Source organism: Palaemon carinicauda, chromosome 2, assembly GCF_036898095.1.
Source record: "Palaemon carinicauda isolate YSFRI2023 chromosome 2, ASM3689809v2, whole genome shotgun sequence".
Classification (NCBI taxonomy): Eukaryota; Metazoa; Arthropoda; class Malacostraca; order Decapoda; family Palaemonidae; genus Palaemon; species Palaemon carinicauda.
The window spans coordinates 59,662,424-59,673,912 of NC_090726.1; the positions used below are offsets into that span (position 1 = coordinate 59,662,424).

The 11,489-nt window shown below is 32.7% G+C and overlaps 1 protein-coding gene across 1 annotated transcript in view; it reads right to left on the reverse strand.

Moving 5' to 3' along the window:
- Nucleotides 1-10,021, reverse strand: part of LOC137617813 (organic cation transporter protein) — an 11,459-nt gene extending 1,438 nt beyond the window's left edge. Inside the window, exons 1-9 of the mRNA XM_068347766.1 lie at nt 8,960-10,021; nt 8,336-8,534; nt 5,693-5,796; nt 5,228-5,382; nt 4,295-4,504; nt 3,778-3,866; nt 2,426-2,553; nt 1,349-1,560; nt 220-401 (exon numbers count right to left, since the gene is read on the reverse strand). Of these exons, the coding sequence (XP_068203867.1) occupies nt 220-401; nt 1,349-1,560; nt 2,426-2,553; nt 3,778-3,866; nt 4,295-4,504; nt 5,228-5,382; nt 5,693-5,796; nt 8,336-8,534; nt 8,960-9,165 (1,485 nt within the window). The 5' untranslated portion in view covers nt 9,166-10,021. The remainder of the gene's footprint in view (nt 1-219; nt 402-1,348; nt 1,561-2,425; nt 2,554-3,777; nt 3,867-4,294; nt 4,505-5,227; nt 5,383-5,692; nt 5,797-8,335; nt 8,535-8,959) is intronic.
- Nucleotides 10,022-11,489: the final 1,468 nt, after the last annotated feature.

Sequence of the window (11,489 nt, forward strand, 5' to 3'; positions counted from 1 at the left end):
GAGTTTCGGGAAATTTTTTATAAAGTTTCGAAGGCTTTTTGTACTTAGCGATATCCTGGTTAAATGAATAAAAACAATGAACACTGATCTCCCAAGTAAAAGTGGAGTGCCAGGGGTTTTACACAATATATACTGTATCACATCACATTTCAGAGAACACTGATTTTGGTAAAGAGCTTCTTTATCAAAAGGAAACATAAAAGAAATGAAGTAGCTTACAATAAACACAACTAGAGGCGACAGGAGCCCAGCAAAGTACCCCATCACGTGAACCACTGCTACACCCTGAGCCCTTACTACTGTTGGCAGAACTTCAGAGGCATACTGTAAGCCTATGTTAAAGGCGATGTTTACGCAGAACCTCCCTAGAATTGCTAAGACAGGTATGCCTATGGAGGTTGCTGAAAAAGATAAGGAGATGATTTAGTATTAAGGATCACTGTAAGGCAATAGAGTTATTAATGAAACTAAAATATTCACTTTATCAGTGGTTTTAAACTCTTACTCCCTCAAAGAATAAAGAAATATGTTTATATTCACATGTGATATTATGAAAAATACAGGCTATTCGTTTAAACTATGTCCTCATTCTAGATATGCAAATCCTTACATATGTGTCTTATATGCCATATACAATATCTGATGCGTCTATTGGCAACAAGGATTATAGATGTTTGTTACATTTAGGCCTACAATAGAAATACTCTTGGAAGAACAAAGGAATTGAGACCTTCCAATGAATCTTGTTAAACCTGTCTGTAACCTTCATTATACTGTTCTGAATAAATTTCACATGAGTAGGGAGTCATTTATAGAAACTCAAGTGATTTGACTGTTCTGTAGTAGTTTCACATGAGCAGGGAGTCATTTCTAGAAACACATGTGATTGATTCAGAGGATTAATTCTAGATCAGAGGTAAAACTTACAGTAGGAAATAAAAAAATTAATGTTGTAGAGCTATGTATCTAAGAAGAGAGTAGCAATGCTGGAGACACTCAATCTGTGGGGTCCTGAAGTCTAGCCACACTTATAGCATGGTAGATATATTCTTATGATGCTCTTGGATTAGGTTGTTGAGGGACACCATTCGATCTACCTACTGAGTCACTGGCAGCCATTGCTTGGTCCTTCCAGGTCCCAAGTTGGGTTGGTTGAGTGCAAATTTTATGAGTAAATGTTTGGTTTCTAAGACAGTCTTCATGACAACGCTAATCAAAATTGAAAATAGAAAATGCCATAATCAATAGATAAACAATGAAAGGGCATAGGAGAGTTAGCCAAAAGCTATTAAATCCTCGGTAGCTGGTATTTTTAATTTACTGACTTGTTTTGTTCTTGTAAACCTACCTGGAAATGCGCAGGTCAGTATACTGAAAGCTCCCGACAGCACCAGAGCTCCGAAGATGAACCAACGTCGACCCCAGCGATCGAGAAAGAAGACGACCATCAAGTCGGCAGGTAACTCAGTTGCCGAAGCCACAGTGAAGGATACGAACACGTCCAGCGGCAGGTTCATTACGTTTCGAACGTGGCCATCATAGACCAGAGTCAGAAGCATCCTGAGAATGGATAGTTAGTTGAGAATTTATTTAATGTTATAGAAGTTTCATATGCGGAGGAAACCAAAGCAGAAAATTATCAATTGTTATGATTATGAGATTTAAAGAAAAATAGAAAACAAAAATGAAGAAAACAAGAAACCTTTCATTCGCAAAAGAAGGTCCTCAACTTACAAATATTCGAGTTACAAACATTTGGAGATACAAGCCCAAAGCCAACGGAAATCATAAATCTCAGATATTTTAGCAACAGTGCATAATGAAATATTGTAATTAAACAATATAATTTAATTTAATGCAATAAGCAAGACAACATTTGCATTATGAAATAGGACTATTTGTTGACTCTTGCAGCTGAAAATTGTAGGCATGCAAGTTAGGTGAAGCCTATCCTGGGCCAGAATGTAACAAACTACGACTTACAAACAATTCAAGTTACAAACCGCTCCATGGAACCTTTTAAGTTTGTATGCTGAGGACTTTCTTATTGGCTTTATAGTCTCCCACTTTCTCTTTTGTTTAGGTTTTAGCCAAGCCCCCTTCGAGACCTAACCATGACCCACCACAGTCAACTAACAGCCTGACACTAATTTACTGTTCAAGTTAAAAAAACGCAAAATTCTAATTAAGCAGATATAAGAGGCTTAGAGCAGTATTGATGATTTGTGGAGGTGTTTTTACAAAGGTCACTATCTTGAAAAGGAGAAAATAATTCCAGCTTTTGGTACTCATATTTCAAGTTAAATACGATTGCATAGGCATTTAATTTTTGCAAAAATATGAGAGAGAGAGAGAGAGAGAGAGAGAGAGAGAGAGAGAGAGAGAGAGAGAGAGAGAGAGAGAGAGAGAGAGCTGAACGTCTTACCACATAAAACAAATGACTAAGGTGCTCTTCCTCAATCTTGGTGTTTTTAGAAGGTCAAGAAACGATGCGTCCCAATTTTCCTGAGATGGGTCGTTGGGTGAGGCTGTGGTGTCTTCGATGGCACTTCTCTGAAAAGGTATCATTATTATTATATCACTACTAGTTTACACGACCCGTCAAAAATGACGGCTAAATATTTCAATAGCTATGCACACAGACGCATATGCAGGTACAGAGATTCAACCTTTCCCATCCCCTTTCCTAACTACAACACGGCAGTTGTGACTTCAGAGTGTACTTCTCAGGGTACCCCCTCTCACCATGGTAGGAAAACTCCCTTGCCCCTTATCCGAGGGACGGGGTGAGAATGAGTAGTCATGCGTTTAGCATTGCCGCTCAGCGTGACATGAAGTACTATATATATATTGTTTACATATATATATATATATATATATATATACATAATATATATATATATATATATATATATATATATATATATATATATATATATATATATATATATATATACACACGCACACTTGGTCTTTATTATATAGGGGGAGATTATTATTATTATTAGTTAAAGCAACCCGTCTCAGATGACGGCTAAATATTTAGATGCATATGCACACACACTTGCAGTTAAATCCTTCCTAACGTCTACCTCTTTCCTAGCTATAACCCCCCCCCCTACCAGAGAAACGGGAGAGACCAAGTAGTTATACATTTGGCAATGCCGCTCAGTGACATGATATATATATGTGTGTATATATATATGTAAATATATACAAATATATATATATATATATATATATATATATACACATATATATACATATATATATATATATATATATATACATATATATATATATATATACATATATATACATATATATATATATATATACATATATATATATATATATAAATATATATATATATATATATATATATATATATATATATATATATACATACATATCATATAATATATATATATATATATATATATATATATATATATATATATATACATACATAGCTAGACATTTGCTCTTTGTTATATATGGGTGATTAGGATGATGATGATGATTAGAAGTAACCAAAACGTTAATAAAACCAATAAAGGAACGTCTCACAGTGTTTTGTTTGAGATGGCTTGCACATGTCGTGAGAATGGAGCATAATTATTTGGCGAAAGTAGTATGTTAGCAAGAAAGAGGAAAGGAAAGGTCAAGGATGTTAGGTGTTGTGAGAGAGATATGCCCTACATTTCGGTGGAAATAAATAGTTTATGAACATATGTTTCTATTCCTATTTTTTTTCTTATTCTTTTTTTGTCTTACCTTCATATCCATAAGATGTTTGTCCGGGATTTTCTTGCCGTTGACATCCGCGATTTTTTTTAATATATCAATTGTCTCGTCAACTTTACCTGTCAATTAAAATAATAACGATAATAATAATAATAATAATAATAATAATAATAAAAATAATAATAATAATAATAATAATAATATCAATAGAAAAAATAAAGGTAATAATGAAAACAGACATATTAATAATAATAATAATAATAATAATAATAATAATAATAATAATATCAATAGAAATAGTAAAGGTAATAATGAAAACAGACACAATAATAATAATAATAATAATAATGATAATAATAATAATAATAATAATAATAATAATAATAATAAAGTAATAATTAAAACAGACACAGTAATAATAATAATGATAATAATAATAATAATAATAATAATAATGATAATAATTATAATAAGATGATGATGATAATAACTAAACGTAAGGTGGGTTGGTAAAGAACAGAAACAACATAAATACAAATTCCCTTACCCTGCGTAAGAAGCCACCTGGCGCTCTCAGGCAATATCCAGTAAAGCACGCAAGTGAAGATCATGGGAAACCCTGACACCACCGATGCTATGCGCCAGTCTCCTATGAGGACCATGTACCAGGGAAGCAGGACTGTCCCAGCCGTGTAAAACAAGGCTATGGAGAGGTTAGCTACTAGGGTTCGGTGCTTAGGTCCAACGTATTCGATTGCTGTAGGGGAGAGACCGAGACGTTTAGACGGTTTAGTTGTGCAAGTACCAAGAAGGTTATCAAATCTACATTTCAAAAGTGGTGATACAATCAAGAACGCATTAGCCTTTGGGTGTTTAGGATTATTGTAGGATATCTATGTTTAGGACATTGTGAAATAGAGGCTCAATACTACACAGTACTCTAGAAGTTTTATTCCAGCTGTGCCCAAGTTGTGGAATGATCTTCCTAATCGGGTAGTTGAATCAGTATAACTTCAAAAGTTCAAACTCCCAGCAAATGTTTTGATGTTGAACAGGATTACATAAGTGCTTTTATAGTTTATATTTCAAATGTCTTTTTTAATATTGTTAATGATTTTTAAAATATTTTATTTCAATATTTCATTTCTTCGTATATCGTTTATTTATTTCCTTGTTTCCTTTCCTCACTGGGCTATTTTTCCTTGTTGGAGCCCTTGGGTTTATAGCATCTTATTTTTCCAACTAGTATTGTAGCTTAGCTAATAATAATAATAATAATAATAATAATAATAATAACTACAGTGAGATTGCATTGGAATCTATTCATAATGGAGATGATTTCTCCCCTCGAAAAGCTATATAGTATTTAAAAATCTATAGAAACAAAAACCAGTACAAAGCTAATTCACACAGTGTAACAACATCCCGATCGTCGAAATATTCTCTAAAGGAATTCTGAATGTAAACATTCACTACTCACCCAGAACATACATCATGACGAAGATGTTATCGAACGCTATACCAATGAGGAACCTATAGACGAGGAATTCCCCAAGAGACCAAGCAGTCGCCGTCAGGAGGGACGATACTGCTCCTATGAAGTTCGTTGCCACAAGTACTGGAACTCGACCATATCTGAGCAAGATGGCGGAAAAAGATACCCTCTTATTCTTTATTTATCTTATCTATTAAGTTATATCAGTTTTTATTACGCTACGGCCCCTATGAAGTTCGATGTCACAAGTATTGGAATTCGACCGTATCTGAGCAAGATGGCCGAAAAATTATACACATTTTCCTTTATTTATCTTATCTATTAAGTTACATCTGTTTTCATTACGATAATACATTATATCGATGGGAAGGTGTGCTGTAGATATAAGGATCGTAAAAGATATGCCTTGATGAATTAGCGTAGAAAATGACTAAAACAATAGGTACTTACTTGTCAGCTGCCCAGCCGAAAATAATGCCACCAACGATAGCTCCCACGAAAAACATAGACTGGGCGAGGGTACCGTACCATCCTCTGTCACATACCCAATTTAACTGAAAAATACAATATGGGTAAATTGTAAAAAAGTGAATAATCAACCAAATAAAAATTCATTGATAAGACATTGATTCTCATACGTTCAAGTATGGTAAGCAGCTCTTCTGGGAAAAGGACACTCAAAGCCACTGTTCTCTAGTCTTTGGTATTGCCTTAGCCTCTGTTTCAATGTCTTGGGTTAGAGTTCCCTTGATTGAGGGTACACTCAAGAACTTCTATATTTGATTATTTCCTTTCCACACTGGGCTATTTTCCTTGTTGGAACCCTTGGGCTTATAGCATCCTGATTTTCCAACTACGGTTATAGCTTAGCTTTTAATAATAATAATGATTATAATAATGACAATAATAATAATATCAATAATAATAATAATAATAATAATAATAATAAAAAATTCACAAATTTCTGTAATGCAAATACATTACATTACAATCTGTACCAACCGTGTGTCACACGATCGTACATAGTAACGACACTTCATTTTGTGTATATATTATGCTTGTATCTTCGCTCTCCCCTCGCACTAAAAAGAACCTGAAATAACATGTATGTTTTTCTCACTGTTAACTGTTAACCGATGCGGTGTCGGTTTTAAACAGGAAATTTCCTGTTGCATTGAGTTTTTGCATATAAAGGAGAGTGTTCTGTAATAAAGTTACTCAGTTGCTTTCATCCTGTCTTTGAGTCACAACCTTCTCTCAGCTCGTCACAAATCTGATTAATTCTTACTCTGGAGGAAATTATTGATTTAATTTTCGTAATGTCTTTTTTTTCCCACAGAGAGTGTGGCGATAAATAACTACATCAGAAAGGATTTCAGCAAATGCATGGAGTGAAACTGCGAGCCCCAAGCCTTTCCCAAGTACGGACACGAGGCATCCTAGCTTGAGTATCATTAAACGGGGAATAGAGGTAATGTGAATAAATTGTTATTACTATTATATAAAACTAGATGGTGAAACATATCTAATTACTTATGTATATATATGTATATATATACATATACATATATATATATATATATATATATATATATATATATATATACATACAAACACATATATACATATATATATATATATATATATATGTATATATATATATATATATATATATATATATAAATATATAAGAATATATATACTGTATATATATATATATATATATATATATATATATATATATATATATATATATATATATATATAGTGGTTTGTATATTCATATGCATACATAGTATATACATATTTTTAGTCCGCCGAAGTAAAATATAAGCCGAAAGTACTAACTCCAATCAGGTCTTTTTACTGACATTTTTGTGGCTACAATACATATAAACACACTCCCATATATAAAATTACTTATTCGTATATATAAAGATATACATTTATATTAATATATGTACACACACATATATATGTATTTATATATATATACTGTATATATATGTATATATATAAATATATATATATATATATATATATATATATATATATATATATATGTATATATATATATACATACATATATATATATATATATATATATATATATATATATATATATATATATATATATATTACATCAACATATAAGTATTGATTGATAACTGACATTATCTTCAACATAAAGACAACGCCGTAGGCGAAGTAATTCAAGAGACCTTGACTTAACCCGACGAGCAAATTAACCATAGATCTATGAAGGAGCAGATTTCATTTAGCACAGGATGCAAGTCAAAACATCCGGTCTTGAGCGAATTAACTTTCATTCTCTCTTTGTCTGTTTAGGAGTTCAATCGTGTAATGTTCTCTCAGTCTGTTCACACAGAATATTTTGTATAAAACGTTTTTATGGACTACTTTTCTATTTTCATGTTTTAATATTTTTCAATTGATGGCAGGATGTTGTCTCTCTCCTTGGTAAATATATGTATATAAATATCCGTCTATCTATCTATCTATTTACCTATTTATATGCATAGATTTTTTTATATATGTATATATATATGTATATTTGCACATATGTGTGTCTTACCTATCACACGTTCGTTGACCTCTGAAAGGTTTTAATGGTTTTGAAGGCAGATCATGAATGGCAAAGACAAGTGATGGTGACATTGCTTTATCAAGCAGGACAATGCCCTACAGACTGACCATATATATATATATATATATATATATATATATATATATATATATATATATATATATATATATATATGATCAGCACTTAATCCCCCTCTCCATCCAAGCTAGGACCAAGAAGGGTCAGGCAATGGCTGCTGATGACTCAGCAGATAGATCTATAGGCTCCCCCAAACCCTCCATCCCTAGCCTACAAGGATGGTGAGGTTGCAGTGACCAAAGGAACTAACTAATTTGAGTGGGACTTGAATCTCACCCCTAAAATTATCAATAACCTCTTACCTCTGAAACGATCGTTGATCTCTTACCTCTGAAAAATAATTGACTTCTTCCTACCTCTGAAACGATAGTTAACCTCTTACCTCAGAAAAATAATTGACCTCTTACCTCTGAGACGATCGTTGCGAAGTTGCCTGTGGTTGAGAAGTCATACTCCCATTGACTGCAGTCCTTGACTGGCCAAGCGGTGTCAGCTGAGGTCACGCCTTCCCGGAGGAGTTTGTTGTAGTCAATGTCGTATACTTGGCATTTGCTTCTGATACTCATTGCGGTGCTGTCTGTATTTACTGGTATGCTCAGATTGCGTCTGTTGGAACATTAGATATTGATAAGTTTATATATATTCATATATAGAGATATACTGTATATATATATATATATATATATATATATATATATATATATATATATATATATATATATATATGTATATATAATTAGGTTTCCTGTCAAATATGTTACAAAATCGTACAGTGATATAAAATGACTTCAAAGGAAAATACATTAATTATATATACAGTATATATATATATATATATATATATATATATATATGAATATATGTACATATATATATATATATATATATATATATATATATATATATATATATATATATATAATCTATATATCTATGTATATACTGTATATACAGTATATGTACAACCTTTAGAATTTTCTTTCCTATAAATTTAATATATATTTAATCACAATCATCCGACGTATGCTCACCTTTCCTCCAAAGTCATATTTGCCGACAGTAGTTCCGGTACTAAACACCAGTGATCCGGCTCTAAAGTCATGAAGAACTGCATGAAGTAGACGAAGACGAGGTTGAAGCAGAAGGGAGCCAAAGCGATGAAGAGGAGCCATTGGTACTTTCCGAATTCTCCGGCCATTGGCAGGACATCGTCGAAGTCTACGTGATAGTCATCCATGGTGACTGAAGGCTTAGTTAAGTTCAAAGACTTGGTTGAGTTCGAAGGCTTAGTTGATTTCGAAGGTTTGGTTGAATTCGAAGGCTTAGTTGATTTCGAAGTTTTGGTTAAGTTCGAAGGCTTGTTGAGTTCGAAGTCTTAGTTGAGTTCGGAGGCTTGGTTGAGTTCGAAGTCTTAGTTGATTTCGAAGGTTTAGTTGATTTCGAAGGTTTAGTTGAGTTCGAAGGTATAGTTGAGTTCGAAGGCTTAGTTGGGTTCCAAGTTTCAGATGACCTAGGGTTATTCTGTATAAACTGCCTCTATATATATTGTAAAGCTTACTCTTTGCTAAGGATTTAATGAATAGATTGAAGTGTTTTCTAAAGGTTTGATGGTTTGATTCATAGAAAACATGTAACAAAAATTACTCACTTTTTCAGTAACTTTTAGAATCATTCATCAAATGTTTTTTTAATGTAATTTATACCTTTTGTTTTGTATTTATGTTTTCATAAGCAAAATAAAAACCATTTGGTTAAGCGTAACGGTATGTTCATTCAGTATCAACTTGTTAATGAACCACAATATGAAGAGATGTTTTTCTCATGATTTGAGCGAATTTTGATCCAGCTGTGCGAATAATCCACTCATTCTGAACGTTTCATCTTCATTCACTTTAATTCATCACAGTTGAGAACTTGTTTCGTCAATTACATTTCTTATCAGCTATTAATTGTGTCGAGGATTTCTTCAATATACACTTTCGACGTTCTATTTACGAATCTATAGCAGACGACAACTTTTTATCCACTAATAGATAACTATCGTAGTGTACACATTCACAACCAATTAACGAAAGATAACCAGTTGGGAGAAGCTCAACCAACCTACTGAAGAGCTACATTACATGAAATGGGATTTTGGCCAATGACCGGAGACCGTTTCTGTGACGTCACGGTGTTACGTTATCTGAACGTCATATCCTTTACTCAAAACGCGATAAGGGATTTTTGGATTTACTTGACAATGAATTGTCAGAAACGACGACTTTCTGTGTGGCGTTTTTCGTTTTGTTTAAGGGGTCTTTCTCAATCTTGTTTCCTGTTTAAAATTCATATGTAAATAGATTAGCGCAATATCTCTTGCGGTACCCAACCTTTTAGAAGTTTAATTGGCACAGACTTCTTGCTGAGAAGTTGGGTTTTCCAAAGCTTCTGTGTTTAATGTGACTACTGTGAGTACAGTAAGGGAAGTAGCTATTCTACATACAAAAAAAGTTTTTATTGGTACAGACACACTCACACTTATTGCTGTAAAATTTGGGGCTACTGTAAATACTGTGGTTACTGTAAAGAAATTCTATTGGAAAAAAAGTAAGCAATGCGTAATACATATCCATGGTGAAGATAATTCCTACGAAAACCACTTGAAATCAAAACGAAAATATACAACCCCAATTTAACTTCCACTGTAAGAGTTGATGTTCAACCTCTGAAAAGACATATCGGCTAATGATGCCATCAGAACAGCACGTTGATGAACCTCATAATAGATAGACAATTTTGTTATCTAGCGTTCGTTTGAGAGAAGACTCGATTCTCGCTTTCTTCATTTTTAAACTAAGGTTTATTGGAAAATTATTGTTCATTTTTTTTTCGTTGACACAAATGCCCCATTTTCCCCAGTTTCTAGAAATGGACAAAGAAACATTGACCGGAAATCGAACTTGGGACTTTCAAGCAAGGCTAATATGTTATATAATAGGATAATCTCGCCTCTATGATAAAGAGCCGACATAAAAAAAAGGAACAAAAAGGGAATTTTTGTAATCTTAATGGAGACTGAAATCTTTTATGTGTTTAATGTTTATATAGTTATTTTTGTTTCATTTATATTAGGACCCCGGATTTTCCAATGGTCATTTTCGTTACAAATTAAATTCCAACTTTAATTATGAAATTCCATCCGAGAAGAAGAGTTTCATTGAAAACAGCGTTCAAAGCTGCATTTAGGACAAGGCAATAAATGGGTAACAAATCAGTACTAGTCATGGTAAATAAATACGTAGCTGAATACTTTATTCTGTTAAAGTTTAAAGCTATTCAATATGAAGTGTCCATGTATAGATACACTAAATATTAGCTAAACATTACAATATGATGTATAAAATGAATTTAAGCAACAGCCTACATGAATTCACCAAGTTACTCGTGACTAGAAATACCCTTAGAATTATCCTTCCTGTTTCTCAATTTATTCATGAAACGTAACGTTGCAACACCGAAGGTCAACGAGACCTTCTTATATAATTAAAATATGGTGTTCAGAGAAATATTCTATATACT